This window comes from Branchiostoma lanceolatum, chromosome 6, assembly GCF_035083965.1.
Source record: "Branchiostoma lanceolatum isolate klBraLanc5 chromosome 6, klBraLanc5.hap2, whole genome shotgun sequence".
Taxonomy (NCBI): domain Eukaryota; kingdom Metazoa; phylum Chordata; class Leptocardii; order Amphioxiformes; family Branchiostomatidae; genus Branchiostoma; species Branchiostoma lanceolatum.
The window spans coordinates 13,726,734-13,742,472 of record NC_089727.1 but is presented as its reverse complement, the minus strand read 5'-3'; the positions used below and the strand labels follow the sequence as shown (position 1 = coordinate 13,742,472).

Sequence of the window (15,739 nt, the reverse complement as noted above, 5' to 3'; positions counted from 1 at the left end):
CAACAGATGAGTGGTTCACCTGCCTGTGCCCTTGACAACAATCAAACAACAACAAACCCAGTGAAAGAAACTGGGAACTGTGACAAGCTAAAAATAATCCATAAATCAATGGACTAAAATCATGGTCTGTATATAGAATCATCAAGATAAACACAACTGTAAAGTTATGTGCAGATAAAAAACAACAATAGTATCCAGCATTCCACAAAAATGCATGTGAAAACAGCTATCGTTGAAGGCACAGCTAAAACAATCCATAAATCACTGGACTAATCATGGTCTGTACTTCAGACAATACCATCAAGATAACACAACAGTAACGTTAAAGTTATGTACAGATAGAAAAACAACAATATTATCCAGCATTCCACAAAATAAAAAGCATGTGAAAACAGCTCTCATTGTAGGAACAACGTAATTTCTGACCATAAAGGTAGCCGCGGCTAACCGTAAGGGAGGTCCTACTTGCAAAGGACCTGCTCAACTCCGCTTGTTGGAGCCGATGAGGCGGCGCTCGGATGTCGAAGACTCCGAAAAACCGCTGAAGTCTCGGCTGTTCGATGAGCACAGCCACACATCTTCTTCTTCTCCAGCTGCCGAAGTCACGGAGGACGGAAGTCTCCCATGGACGCAGGGCGAATCGCTGCGTCCCTCTCACTTCGTGAAGAAGCTGTCGACGTAGTTCGAAGCTTGCTGGAGTCGGAGATCTTCTGGACGCCAGCAAACGCCTCTGGGCGCAGCGAGGGCCAGTAAGAAGTCACCAACCCTAAAAAAGGGGGAAAAATGCGAGCCTCCGTCGGAGACATGCAGAACCCTGCAGTGCAGTGTGGAGAAGTCACGAACGCTGCCCTCCCCCACTCGCCGCTGAAGTCTCCCCGGACGAGCCGCTCCAAGGCCACAGGAACGCTGAAATCGGCGACTGGAAAGTCGAGCCGACCGCCAACTGGCCTCTAGAAGTTGGTGCGGCGCTGGCATCTCGGTAGAAACCCCGCTGAGACGATCTCTTCTTCTCTTGCGCTGCTTCTCCTGAAGACAGCAAGATGGCGGCGCATGGCCTCTGCCATGTGCGGGCGGCCGCGCCCTCTAGCGATACGCAGTGGAATAGCAAGGGCCTGCGGTCCCGGCGCCATCCTCTCCCTGCCGCCGGTGCTGGCAAAGACGTCTCGTGTGTGGCTGGAACCACACTGCAAGCCCGCAGAACAGGCGGGCCGACGCGTAGAAACTCGTCTGAAGAAGCCATGGCGCGAGGAGAAACTAAGGGGAAGGAACACCAACTAACAGTTGGTTCCTGGCCGTTTTTACGGAGAAGGACACACGGAGGTGTGTTCACTAGCTTAAAAAATTTAGACTGAGGATCGTGCCGACGCAAGGGATTAGGGGAGTTTCTTTCTTCTTGGGAGCTACCAAGATAAGGACACATGGGGGTGGTCAGGCTTGATTACACCTACAGTCATAAGTCTGACTGACAACCGAGAGGATGCAGAAGACAACAGTGTAGATGTTGTTTCTGTATGTGTGGCAGGTTTACCTGAAACAGTGTAGATGTTGTTTCTGTATGTGTGGCAGGTTTACCTGAAACAGTGTAGATGTTGTTTCTGTATGTGTGGCAGGTTTACCTGAAACACTGTAGATGTTGTTTCTGTATGTGTGGCAGGTTTACCTGAAACACTGTAGATGTTGTTTCTGTATGTGTGGCAGGTTGAGCAGGCTGGGGTCGTTGGACCAGCAGCCCTGTACGGCCATCTGTATCAGCTGCATGATGGACAGGGTGGGGATGAGCCAGCCCTCGTCAGCTGTCACATCAGTCATGGCCTGGACAGATAAAAGGTTATACTTATAGTTTTCAATAGACCATCATAACTACCATAAAAAAGGTAAAGCAGTCACCCGACTGGGCTGTTTGTGCGAGAACAAAATAAAAGTATATGTCAAGAAATTGTTTACCTAATCATTTTCAATGTTTTGTCACTGTGTCTTTTATCAAACATTCGTAACTGCGAGCTGCCTGGCCAGGCCCCTGTTTAGAAATGCGACCATTTCAATAGCAGGTTAAATCCTGACCTGTAAGATCCTGAGTGCCTGATCCAGTACAGACTTGGTGTCGGTGAGGTAGTCAGTACTGGGGAGCTGCTGCCGTGAGAAGTGTGCCTGCAGCAGGAGGTGGGCCTTGGTGTGGGAACTGTCGTAGCTGTACGGATCCACCTCCAGGGGAAGGTGCTTCGCTAGTTCACTGGACAAAAAACAAAATACCAGTAAAACTGATTACCAATGGGCCTGAATGGTTACGTTCTGTGTTTTGTGTGTTGACTGTACATTGTAACCACTGAACAAAAAACAAACAATCAAAGCTTTTATAGATTGGCCAGAATTGTGATGTTTCTGTGTTTTAGTATTGACTGTATATTGTAACCACTCAATAAAAGCGATTTGGTACACTTTTTTATGAGATCAACTATTCATTTATCTATTCACTAACTATTTTTTATTCATTTATCAACTACTTGATTCCACTTAACCTTTTTTTTTTGTGAAAAAAATCTCTCAGCCTTAACAACCAAACACTGGAATGACAGATGATACATGTAATTTTACCTGTTGAGTGCATCTTCATTGTGTCGAACAGGCAGCTCTGCATACTCCTTGGTGTCCTGGAATATTAAAGTGTCAGATAGTGAGTAGAAACACCTCAGAAAAGGAAAATTGGGGACATCATCAAACCAAAATACTAGTAGTATGGATGCCATTCCTTCTTATGGGAAAGTCTGAAAATATTTACATCAAACAAACAGATACTAAGGTCCATTCCAGGTAAAACATTATGGAAGGGGGAGAAAGCAAGCCTTTAAAAAATATGAACAACAACAATTTAAAAAAAGATAGATATTACACCAAAAAAAACATGAGAGGGTTACTGTCCAAACCTCCATATGGGTTCATATACATGTAACATATATTAAACATAATTCCACCAGGATACATAATTCTGCCACCCTGAAAAGACATGTCCAAACAGATCTCCAACCCAACGTCCCCCTGTTTAATGCACTCCTGTATATCTTATCTGTGCGTACCTGGGGGATGCTGAACTAGAGATCTCTCAAACCCACTGTTTTTTAAAGTGGCAGATTTATGTAACCCAGCGGATTAATATTAATGAAGGTCATTGAACAGCCATAAATAATAAGTTTACAATAGAGTTCCAATTGAAAAATAAATGTTTTAAAGACTTCATTTGATAAGCAAGATTTCTACTCACAGAGAGAAGAGAGATGAGATCTTTCATGGTAGTTGTTGGAGTCATCCTGTCCCTAAACATCTTGACAGTGTAGTGACTCAGGTAGTAGTAGGAGGCGATCCTCCCTAGGGTCTGGGGCTCCACTCCACGGTTGTCCTGAACAGTAGAAATCAACCTTATGAACTCACCACAGCCAAATTTTGTACAACACATCTAGTATGTACCAAGCATGCTCTCAAATTTGCTGTGGCAAACCTTTCACAGGTCCTGTATATTCATTTAGTTTTGCCGTGGTTTTACTTCGTGGAAGGAGGTAAAAGGAGATTTTTTTCCTGGTGTTTTGAATTTGCGGTTCAAAGAATTCCGCAGTACATTAGTCATATAAAGGAGACATATTTTCTGTGTCATGAGTTTGCGGAGGAGAGGCCATTGTGCAAATAAAACCGCCGCAAATGTTTCATTATTTAAATATACGATAACTGTGATCAGCCCTTTGGCATTCATGCTAATAACCATCATCATCCCCGCATTTCAGCTCTTCACACTGAGGCAGGCCATTTATGCTAGCCTAATAGATGCAGGAGAACAGGGGAATGTCCACAAACGAACCTCTGCAGTAGTGATACAGTAACAGGACTCCAGGTCCAACAGGGCCTTCTCCACCAGTCCTGACAGGAATGTGTTGATGCTGTCATGGTCCGCATCCTCCAACTCATAGTAACTGTATGGAAGATACAACTTTGTCTCATCATATGTCATTTACAAAATCATCCCAAACTTTTCTACACTGAACCTGGTCCAAGAGACCCCTTTTCAAACTCTGGCACCATTGTGAAGTCTGCTCTTGTGAGAGCATAATTTGGAAGGATCTTGCATGAGTTCCGGCAGTTATTTCCAGTTCTCATCGCCAATCGGAATTAGAAAGAAGGCCTCTACAACAAGGCCTATTATAATTATCACCCGACCCTCATTTTTGCCCAACCTACACACATTCCTAGCGGATTGTCTCTCGCAAGAGAAGATTTTGCAATGGTTTGGAAAGGGGTCTATTGTGAGCATTTCTGAAACAAAATATTTATGCGAACTCACGCACAAGTGAATGTCATTCAGCACCAAGGCCAAGAAGTACACAGTCAGTGGGAGTATCATCCAAGTAAGGGGACAGGAGCATGATACATACATTAACACAATGAATAAATGGACTGCTGTTCATTCATCACTGGTGATACCTATGTGAGATCCTAATTAACAAACCTGGGGTTCATAACAAGCCTCCTGAAGAAGTATGTCCATGTTATGTAGTCCATGGCGTCTTGTTTGGACGTGATGGTTCCAGCTACGATCTCTGCATTCAGATGTTCAGCAAGTACAGATAACAGGCTGGGAAGGAAAAATGTTAGAATAATAAGTCTGGGTCATAATTACATGTATATCCTACACTTAGCCACAAGGTTTTATACACTAAATTGCATGAAACTAGGTCTGCCTAGTATGCAAACTGTACAATATCTGTCATATCATTGATGTCATGTGCAACAGTAAAATGGTGGCCAGGTTATCTGCCTTGGCATATCTTTACAGCTTATACAATTAGTTGTATCCTACGAAAACAATCAGTGCATTTTAGGTTTCTAAGTCCTCCTAAAATCATGCCTTGAAGTTCTCTGTTTCCTTTGCCTAAGCATTTTCATACTGTAATTGCCTTATGTGCCAGTTCAAAACCAATGCTTTACAATACCAGGTCCTATAGACTACTGTTTCTCCATATATTTCTTGTTACCTGGACTCCACAGGGAAGGGCTCATATAGGAACTTCTTGTAGAAGTGTTTCTTGATGTCATGAACCAGGATGACAGCCTTGCCCTGATCATCATACTGAGGTCTGCCTGCCCTCCCCATCATCTGTAGCACATCTATATAACATGGAGAGGTACATGTTGTTGTCTGTTTGCATAACCTGTAAACCGCCTTTAGGTACAACACACCAGTTTTGTACAGTAGGTACAAGACTGTAAGTTTTGATCCACTCACATTAAGTTGGACTTGTACTATTATTATAAGCATGGTTTGATAAGAGTGGCTTTTTTAACATGCTCAAGACCTCTGGCTATCTGAGAGAAAATCCCTAACCAAAGATAGGTGTACTCATTTTTACCTGAGTTGTCACATAATATACTTTTCTGGATTATCCAGAAACAATGACTAGCATCTAGTTTTTATTTTTCTTCCAATTCAACAACCCTCACTTCACATTGTATACAACTCCTCCCTTTCAAAATCTGTGATGAAGATCACCACAATACCATATTGTATGGTACATGTACCAAGACATTGTTGTACATACTGCCTTATTATCATCAGTAGTATTTAACTTAAAGGTTTTTCTTGCATTTACTGTTTGTTTACTGAGGAGCCGGAAAACAAGGTTTCTGTTGCTGGCTTCTCACTAGATTGACTGTTTTTAAATCTGTGGAGCCAAACAAATAAATAAAATAAAATATTCTACACCAACCAGTGATGGGGAAGTCCACATAGCGACAGGTCTTTCCATCAAAGTACTCCGTGCCCTTGACGACGACAAGGTGTGCAGGGAAGTTGACTCCCCAGGCCAACGTGCTGGTGGCTATCAACACCTGAACAGGAGAATAACACAAACAACATTAAGAGTAAGTCTTGGACTTAAGTTCGAGCAATACATTTCGAATGGCACTTCTTAACTCTCTCTTCTACATCTTGCTGCTTTGAGTGTCTACACTCAAAGCAAAGACTGATTGCAGCTGCAGGGTGTTCAGACCACTACAGCAGCAGAACAGTGGACTACTATTCAAAGCATTTACCTTTAGTTAGTAGTAATTTAACACTCAAATTCATTCATTGGTCATCTTCTAACCTGAATCTTCTGATGGACGAAGAGCTCCTCCACTGTCTTCCTGTCCCTCTCATGCAACCCGGCATGGTGGAGACCGATGCCGAACGCCAGGGTCAGCTTCAGGTTGTTATCATGGACATGTTTTATCACAGCTTCCATCTAGGGAAAACAATTCAGTCAGATTTACAAAACTTTGAAATTCTGTCAAATATCAAATCACACCCTATCAAATCACACCTCTGACACACAAATTTAAGGGGAAACCCTGTCTGATGGTAATTCCATACACAAGACCCCAGCTTTAAGTCCCTTCCTGAAAGGATGAATGCGGCCCCAAGCCAGCAGGGGCTCAACCTTGCCCTCAGAATCTACCGAATTTGAAGTGAGGTTGAGTGAGGAAAGTGCCTTTCTTGGGTTCTTGGCCAAACACCCTATATACCCGTTATGCCAACACGACACCACTTTCCTATTGATCATGATGGACTAACCTCGTTTTCAGGCATGTGCAGCCACTGTTTGGGGTTGTCTTCCACAGCCAAGAAAGCGATGAGGTCCAGAGCTGTCAGTCTGGTCTGTCGCCGTGACGACACGAACACTAGGGCTGGCTTCAGGGGAGAGTGGGTGCGCACAGCTGTACATACAAATAAAAAACATGCTTCAGTATAGTTATAAACATCTAACTTTTATTTTCTATTAAACAATTTATATCTTATTACCCCGGTGTAAAAAGAAATATGGCCTAGTTGGTAGAGTGTTCGCTGTGCACACGGTAGGTCGTGAGATTGATCCCCGGCCTGGTCATACCAAAGACTTTAAAAATGGTACATACTGTTTTCTCTGCTTAGCACTCATCATTTGGGAAAGAGTATGGTCATTAAACACACATCACTACCAGTGGACCAGCCCCCTGCTGTAGTGACTTGCACAAATTTAAATGCGTGGCCCAAGGGCTACAGAAATGCAGATGGGTGCCACGTCTAAGACACCTGAGTCACTTTAACTTCAACTAACCTTAACACTTATGCCAATAATATCATGGTAGTTCTTGGGAAAATGACAGCGGAGACTGGTATTCGACCGGTTTCGACTTTATTGTCTTTTTCAAGAATGACAGAGATAGGACCACTCCTCCTTTTATACCTTTTCTGTGCCTCCCTAGTGCAGGGCGCTCTAACTTGAGCTTAAGATATTGACCAATCAGCGTTAAGGGTCTCATATTGCCCTGGATATAGGCTAGGTTGCCCTGATCTGAAGGTCTAGTTCACTATGCACTAGCTAGGCTACATTGCTCTGTGTGCCCTCCAGGTCGTTTAGCACTGACCTCAGTTGACCTATGATATGACTTCATCTATTGTTCTAGAACAATTGTACTTGTCATGAGGGTCTTACTATACATTGGTGGAGGAGGCACATTACAATTATGACGTCATGGTGGACGTTTACAATGGTATGCGTGTTTACAAAGTCAAGGAGAGTGGTCCGTACAAGCAGAGTGAAGCTACATACATGAACAGGAGGTCTGCCGCTAGGTGGCTTAAATACAGAGAATCAAATACAAAATACAACCAAATTACAAACAAAGCATGAATGTAACAAACTACCGAACTTTCTAAGTTAGTGCTCGGATCCATAGGATACTAGTAACCAGCAAATGCGAAGCGTAAATCAACTACAAGTCAAAGTGTTAGCGCCGGTTACGACGAGAACTATACTTCTTGTCCCCTCATACCCTGGTTATTTCCAGTGATTCCAGGTTGAGTCCTTCTGGGTGAAGTGTTCGGAGCTGATGTATCCAGTAGGATTCTCTGCTGAGTCGTCGTTGTCGTGTGAGGTCTTCGGTCCTGCCGTACGCCAGCTTCTCGAGTCCGACGACCTCCATGTCCGCGACGGTGTGGCTCGGTTGGTTGAAGTGGGCTGCGATGGGTGTATCCTTGTCCGTCTTGATGGAAGATCGGTGCCCGTTCATCCTGTTGGCCAATGTTTGTCCGGTTTCGCCGACGTATTGTATGCCGCATTTCTTGCACTGTATCATGTATATGATATTCCTGGTGCGGCATGTGATGTGGGCCCTGATGGTGTAGCGTCTCGAAGTGCGATGGCTTTGGAAATCCTTGCTCTTCCTGACGTATGTGCAGGTGAGGCACTTTCTTCCGCACGGGTATGATCCCGGAGGGATGTTTTTCGTGATGAAATTCTTGTTCTCCCTCGGGATCTGGGCCCTCACCAGTGTATCCCTCAGATTTTTGTTGCGGCGGTAGGCGATGAGTGGTGGATCTTGGAAGAGTTCTCGTGTTCTGGGTGATAGTTGTAGAATGTTCCAGTACTTTCTGAGAATGTTGTTGATGGGTGGTAGATGTGGGTTGTAGGTGGTGACTAGGACTGGTCTGTCTTGCGAGGCAACCTTTTTCTTCTTGGCTCCTAGGAGTTCCTCTCTTGGGCGGTCTTGGGCGCGTTGTGCAGCTTGATCCAGGAGGGCGTCTTCATAGCCTCGATTCTGGAAATGTTCTTTTAGCTGCTGTGCTCGTTCCCTGTATTTGGGTTCGTCTGAGCAGATTCTGCGAACGCGTAAGAATTGTCCAAAAGGTATACCCCGTTTGCAGTGGGTAGGGTGGGAAGAATTCCTTAGAAGATATTGGTGCTTATCTGTGGGTTTTGTGTAGAGATCCGTGGTGAAAGCTCCCTCCGAAACGCTGATGGTGACGTCCAGGAAGTTGATAGATGTAGTGGAGGTTTCTACCGTGAACTTGATGGTTGGATGTGCTGTGTTGAGGTCTTTTATGAATGACTTGAAGTCTTCTTCCGAGTGTGTCCAGATGGCGAAAATATCGTCTATGTACCTCCACCAGACTAATGGTTTGAGGTTCCTCTTGTAGACGTGTTGTTCCTCGAATTTTCCCATGAAGATGTTTGCGTATGAAGGCGCCACTCTCGTTCCCATAGCCGTTCCTTGGACTTGGATGTAGTGTCCTCCGTTGAACTTGAAGTTGTTGAGGTTCAGGATCCTGTCCAGTAGATCGCAGATGGCTTCGGTGGGAACGTCTGAAGGGTTCTTTTGGAGCGCTTCGCGAGACGCTTGTATACCTTCTTCTGTTGGGATGTTAGTGTAGAGGGATGACACGTCCAGGGTGACCAGTTTGGCGGTTGGCGAAATCTTCCCGAGTTTGTTGAGTTTTTGTAAGAAGTCTGTAGTGTCCTTGATGTAAGATGGTAGTCTTTGCACCAAAGGGCGGAGGTGGTGGTCAGCAAATTCAGAGATCCTTTCTGTTGCACAGTCATTGGCTGAGATGATTGGTCTGCCCGGGTTACCTTCCTTATGGATCTTTGGGAGAAGGTAGAAGAAAGGCGTTCTTGGGTGTACGGGCGCAAGATAGTTGAACTCGTCTTCGCTGATAGTTCCTTCGTTAAGAAGTTTAAAGAGAGTTGTTCTTACCAGCGCGGCGTGTTCCTCCGTGGGGCAGGAGTCGATGTGCTTGTAGTGATCTTTGTTGGAGAGTTGACGTAGTGCTTCTTTGATGTAGTCTTCTCTTTTCATGATCACTACCGCGGAGCCCTTGTCTGCGGGTTTGATGATGATGTCAGTTCTTCGGCTGAGTTCCGCAAGGGCTTCGCGTTCTGCACTGCAGATGTTGGTCTTGAACAGTCTTGGTGAAGGTTCCTTGTGTTCTAGGATTTCCTTTTCGACTGCCATGATGAAGGTGTCTAGCGCCGGATCTCTGTGGGTGGGGGGAGTCCACTTGCTTTTGACCTTGAATTTTTGGGTCTCCATTTTGTCGTGGTCAGCAAATAGTTCCCGCAATCGAAGTCTTCTGAAGAAGGCGTGGAGGTCTGTGATGAGTTGTTGTCGGTTGAGATCAGTGGGTGAGGGGGAGAAGTTGAGTCCTTTAGAAAGTGCAAGTATGTCAGTGTCGGTGAGTGGTATGTCCGAGAGGTTTACCACTGTTTTCCTTGCTGCTTCGAGGAGTTTGCGGCGGCGTATCTTCCGTATCCTGTCTTTCCTCCTCTTGCGTTTTTCTTGGATGGCCTTTTGGCGATTAAATCGCCGAGGGCGAGCACGAGCCTTCTTATGGAGCCCCCTCGTGGGTTCCTCCTTGCGTTGGCCTGCTTGCGTGCCTTTTCTGGTGCATTCTGGCGTTTGTCCCTCTTTGCCGATGGGGCGCTTTTGTAGCTTTCGTCGCCTTTGTCGGTGAGGCGCTGCCGTGGCTGCTCCTTGTTGTCGGACCCCTCCTGTGGAGGGGTACTTCCGTTTTTTGGACGCTTCTTGCTGGGGCCGTTGACGGCGATGTCGCGATCTCGCTGGAACTTTTTCTCCTTGGTCTTGAGGAGAGCGGCTTCCTTTCTCTTCTTGAACGTTTCCACGTTCTTTTCAAGGGTTTCCCGTTCTTCTTGGGGAAGTTCCTCTGTCTTCCGATTGAGGCCCGCGATTGTATTGTCCAGGACATCCTCTGCTGATCCGTAGAAGTCGATGATCAGACCCATCAGGGTACGCGATGTTTCCTTGAGGGTCTCGTCCCAGCGGCGATCGAACTCTGGGTTCGTCTTACCCAACATGGGTTTCTTCTCGATCACCAGGCCTTTGGGGATCAGGTGCTCATCCAAGTACTTCTGTAGCGTCTCTCGGTGGAGTTGGTATCGGAGGCTCTTGTCAGTGGCCTTGATCAGGTCCTTTTGTAGAGCGGTGGTGTTGTTCGGGGGAAGGGGGTCTTGGCGTGCAGCGTAGATAAGTACCTTCCGTGCTGGTTCCTGTTCTGGAACGGATGTCTCAGATCCGTTCCGTTGTCTTTTCTTCTCATTCTTCTTCTCTGCTTGTCTCTCTTCATCACGTATTCTTGACGTCGAAGTCTCGTGGCTGGATCGCTTGGCTTCTGCCGTGGATACAGCATCCTCCCAAATTGTAAGGGTAGACATCATGGTAGTTCTTGGGAAAATGACAGCGGAGACTGGTATTCGACCGGTTTCGACTTTATTGTCTTTTTCAAGAATGACAGAGATAGAACCACTCCTCCTTTTATACCTTTTCTGTGCCTCCCTAGTGCAGGGCAATCTAACTTGAGCTTAAGATATTGACCAATCAGCGTTAAGGGTCTCATATTGCCCTGGATATAGGCTAGGTTGCCCTGATCTGAAGGTCTAGTTCACTATGCACTAGCTAGGCTACATTGCTCTGTGTGCCCTCCAGGTCGTTTAGCACTGACCTCAGTTGACCTATGATATGACTTCATCTATTGTTCTAGAACAATTGTACTTGTCATGAGGGTCCAAGGGCTACAGAAATGCAGATGGGTGCCACGTCTAAGACACCTGAGTCACTTTAACTTCAACTAACCTTAACACTTATGCCAATAATAGTTACTCAAGCAACTGGATAAAATTTTGAACCTTAACCTTTAAATCTCAGTTAAACTCCACTTGACAGGGACTTGTGGAGACAACGACGTCACCTCACAGAGGATGAACTGAACAGCACTGTTGGGTTCTTTAACGTACGAGGTTTAATGGCCAAGGCTTCTCCATACATGTAGGTAACCAGCCTCTGAGACCCCGTTCATACTAAATCGCGTAAATCGCGAAATCGCGTAAATCGCGATAATGTGGCTTAGTATGAACGCTCCAAATCGCATTTGAAATCGCCCGAAATCGCTTTCCGCGAAACCACCTCCGGAGGTGGTCTACTCGCGATTTGCCTGCATTCCGACTTAGTATGAACGCTCGAAATCGCCTTGATGCGCGTTGGGCGCTTTACTTTGCATATTTACCCGGTCATGGGTCAAGGGGTCATCTGCAAATTCAGTCTTTCAGCTCATTATACGATGTTCATCTACCACCTAGCTTGTTGGAATATTAAGCCGAATGCGGCGGAAATATGTCAGAATCGGGCGGCGATTTTGGCGTATGGAACGACGAAAACGCATGTACTGATGGCCATCTTTGGGGATGTGGGGATTCAGAAGAAACTCAAGGGATCCCACCGAAACCAGAGCGTGTACGCTGAAGTGGCGACTGCCTGAGTTGGCCAAATACGCGAAAACATGGAAGTAATGCCGCACTATTAAAGGTAAAAAACTCAAGATGAAGTACAAGAAGGTCATTGAACACAACAGTAAGAGTGGTGACAATCGAATAACGCGTCTGCCGTTGATCAAGCTGTTGAACACGATTTTACAACTCGCGCTCGTTCGACCCCTGGTGTGAAGGAATGCGACTCAGGGCGATTTCGCGATTTGCGCGATTTAGTATGAACGGGGTCTGATATGGCAGACTTACCTTGGAATGTAGGTTTGTTCATGGTGGCCATGCGGGGACAGTAGTGCTTGCCGGGGTAACCATGAATGTGAACCTCCAGTGGTACAGGGCGCACGGAGGGACGGAAGTTGAACATGCCAAGCTGGGAAGAACACAAAAAGAGAGCTTATTTTGTTAAGGATAACTTTTAACTCAGCTCTTTTCCACTTTAAAATTCTTTTCCATTTTTTTTTTTACTAGCTCTTTTTTCATTTGTACACAGCCATCAGAACAAGAAATTGTAACTAAATGCTAATATTCAAGCAGACCTTTACGGGAGCAGCCAGAATCTACAGCCGGCCCCCTACGGGCTGGAAACGATTCTGCCCCCATAGAGATCTGCTTGAAGATTGTTTTACCACTGGTGCACTACACTCAGTCTGTTACATCCACATCAACAATCATTTGGCTCCTTTCTAACTCGTTGCAATATCTTGGATGTTAAATGAAACTACATAAAGTTGCACTGCATCAGTTGTAGAGCATTTATCTTAACAAGGCAAGGTTCAAATCCATATTCTGTACACACAGTACCACTTTACCACCATCAACTCTGCACTTGTATTACCTGCATGTATAGTACATGACTCCTTTTCTTATTCTCTTGTATACCGTACATGACCCGTATTATAAACCAATATGGGCAGTGACCTGTTTTTCTGTAAATATACCTACAAGATATGCCTATTTTTAACTACTGTCTATCTTGGTTATTTTGATGTTAGATTTAAGGCCGTACGTACGATAATCTGCCGATATTGTGTCGTCTATCCTAAATGTTTTTATGATTGCAAATTGGTTTTAATTCCGTGGCAACACTGCAATTTCCAATAAAGTTATCTTGTATCTTATATCTTACATGTCATTTCTCACATGTTTAGCAAAACAAACTCTGCATGCCCGTTGCAAATCCTATCAATCTGAAGGGGAGTTATCTAAAGGCCATTCTAAGCAAGGCTTTTGTAATGAGAAGCACTTAAATTGAATATGTCTAGTGGCAGACTGAAATTTCCGGTCCTTAGAATCATGATATTACAATTTTAATTAGCTTGCCCCTGAATTTATCTCTTTTGTCCTTTGAAGCACACAGAAAGCTCTGAATTCATTGCATAGAAATCTGTCTTCAACAATTATTACCTCTGTCAGTGACCTCCAGCAGGGGTACTGTTTTTGTCTTTGTTTGTGTGTTTGCAGTGAGCACCAGAGCGAGCACTAAAGACCCTTTGGATGGATTTGTTTGAATTTTGGCTTGTTGATAGCTATTGATGTCCCGATGAAACATGGCAATTTTGGGCACTGCAGCAGTATTTTGGAGGTTTTTTTAAAGAATTATAGATCGACACCCCCATCTTGAAAGTAGTGAAGTATAGCCCAATAAAACAGCAGCTGTTGGTTGCCTAATGGTAGCCTGTGTAGCCATTTAGCTACTCTCCAAGCAGAGGTAAGGCTCCAGTGCCTTGGTTACTGCCTATAGTGTTATAATAAACAACTACACTAGCTAACGTCATGCTTCATCCTCGGTCTGTGGTCATGATTGTATGTGTAACATATTGTATCTAACGTACAGGTAAAACTATCTTCCAACACAAAAGTTACTACACAAAACTTAGTGCATGAATTTTTCATCAGTCCTACTACATCTCCCTCTGACTTCAAGTGAGGAAAAAATACCAAATGTCATTGATGCGGAAATGAGGAAACTTATTGAAAATTCATGAAGGATGCCTGATGTCAGTAGTATGAATGAGGCTTTACTGTGGAGAATGCTCCCCATGTAGAGAGGTAATTGAAAACAGTTTTTCTCAAAGAGGTTTCACTCCCCCACACTGATGAATCTATCATCATTCTATCAACAGGAAAATGTTTAATGTCGAAATAATGAAACTTATTGAAAATTCTTGAAGGGCTCCTGACGTCAGAGGCTTGAATGAGAGGCAGAGGCTTGTGGGGAATGCTCCTTGGGTGGTAATTGACAACATTTTTTCCCCAAGATGTTTTCCAACCCCCACACTGAAGATGAATTTATTATCCCAATTGACGTGCAAATTGTCACTTCCATCAAGCACTTGCTGGTGGAAGGTGGTTGCTCTTTACTTCACCCCTTCTACTTTTTTTCCACCACAAGCTGAGTCTGTCGAATCTAGAACATTCTCTGGTAGATTGGGAATGAAATGAAAATGTCAGAAGACGAACAGTTTTCGGCTTGGGATCTTCAGGGTTTGGCTTCTCAGGGTCTCCAGACGGCATATCTCATCATCAGCCTGGTGGTCGCTGTCGGCTGTAGCCTGCTGCTTATCTACTTGGTCTACAGGAAGGAGTATCTCCAAAGAGCTTGTAACTATCTCCGGTGCAGCCTAGCAGCATACGACATCATTTTCATGTGTTGTATGGTTCCTACAGAGATCTACATACTTTTCCAGACACATGACAGCAACAGTCAGACAGCATGTTGGGTGAAGAAACAACTGTTCCGATGGTTAGGAATAGCTATGAGTGGCACATACTTGTTGATGGCAATCGAACTGTACTACTTCATCTGCCACCCCCTGCACTACAACCAGAAAGTCACCACAAAGCGTGTGGTTATCAGCACACTCGTGGTCATGGTCTTTTCTTTGCTGTTGCGAGTGGTGTACATAATCCTCGAAAGCCTGCAGAATCCCGACACGACCTCGCACTGTGGTTTTACGGACATCACTGGCTCAGGAGCTGTCATCCAAAACATCATGACAGGAGCGGTTATCCTGGCTTTTCTCCTCATCTTCATTTCCTACTTCCTCGTCTTCAAGGAGGCTAGAAAACAGCAGGAGAGGGATGAGAACCATAACCTGTAGCTCTACCAGACCAGGGCCTTCAAAAAGTTGGCCCCTCATGCCATAACCCTCGCTGTGTGGGTTGGAACCATCATCGTGCTTGTGACCGTGAGTCATCAGAATGAAAAACAAGAGGCGTCCTTCCCACTACGTATCGCCACACGAGTAGCCATATTGCTTTACGCAACTCTGTCGTCTATGGTCAACCCTATCGTCTACAGTTTCAGGATGCCAGACTTCCCGAGAGCCCTGAGGGAGATGTTTGGCTGGCCAGGCAATACTCCTGCGGCACCGGCACCACCACCTGACGATCAACAGAGGCAGGACGTGGAGATGGCTGTCTTCAGTGTGCCTGACCAAGGACAAGGGGGATCTACAATCATAGAAGTGGCAGAAGCACCACCATCTTCAAGGCTGACACAGGTGGGAGAAGACTCCTCCAAGACAACCTGTCACACTGAGAAGACTGGAAGCAACACGGATGGAGCTGGCCGTGCCTCCACACCATCTCTCCAGCTCTCAGATGCACAGCCGGAGCAGAGA

The 15,739-nt window shown here is 45.2% G+C and overlaps 1 protein-coding gene across 1 annotated transcript in view; it reads right to left on the bottom strand.

Annotated features, from left to right (window-relative positions):
- LOC136437427 (activating signal cointegrator 1 complex subunit 3-like) overlaps positions 1 to 15,739 on the bottom strand; it is a 50,128-nt gene that overhangs the window by 7,747 nt on the left and 26,642 nt on the right. The window contains exons 29-39 of the mRNA XM_066432038.1: positions 12,366 to 12,486; positions 6,593 to 6,735; positions 6,126 to 6,263; positions 5,748 to 5,868; positions 5,016 to 5,148; positions 4,490 to 4,615; positions 3,845 to 3,956; positions 3,257 to 3,391; positions 2,593 to 2,648; positions 2,062 to 2,230; positions 1,661 to 1,812 (exon numbers count right to left, since the gene is read on the bottom strand). Of these exons, the coding sequence (XP_066288135.1) occupies positions 1,661 to 1,812; positions 2,062 to 2,230; positions 2,593 to 2,648; positions 3,257 to 3,391; positions 3,845 to 3,956; positions 4,490 to 4,615; positions 5,016 to 5,148; positions 5,748 to 5,868; positions 6,126 to 6,263; positions 6,593 to 6,735; positions 12,366 to 12,486 (1,406 nt within the window). The remainder of the gene's footprint in view (positions 1 to 1,660; positions 1,813 to 2,061; positions 2,231 to 2,592; positions 2,649 to 3,256; positions 3,392 to 3,844; positions 3,957 to 4,489; positions 4,616 to 5,015; positions 5,149 to 5,747; positions 5,869 to 6,125; positions 6,264 to 6,592; positions 6,736 to 12,365; positions 12,487 to 15,739) is intronic.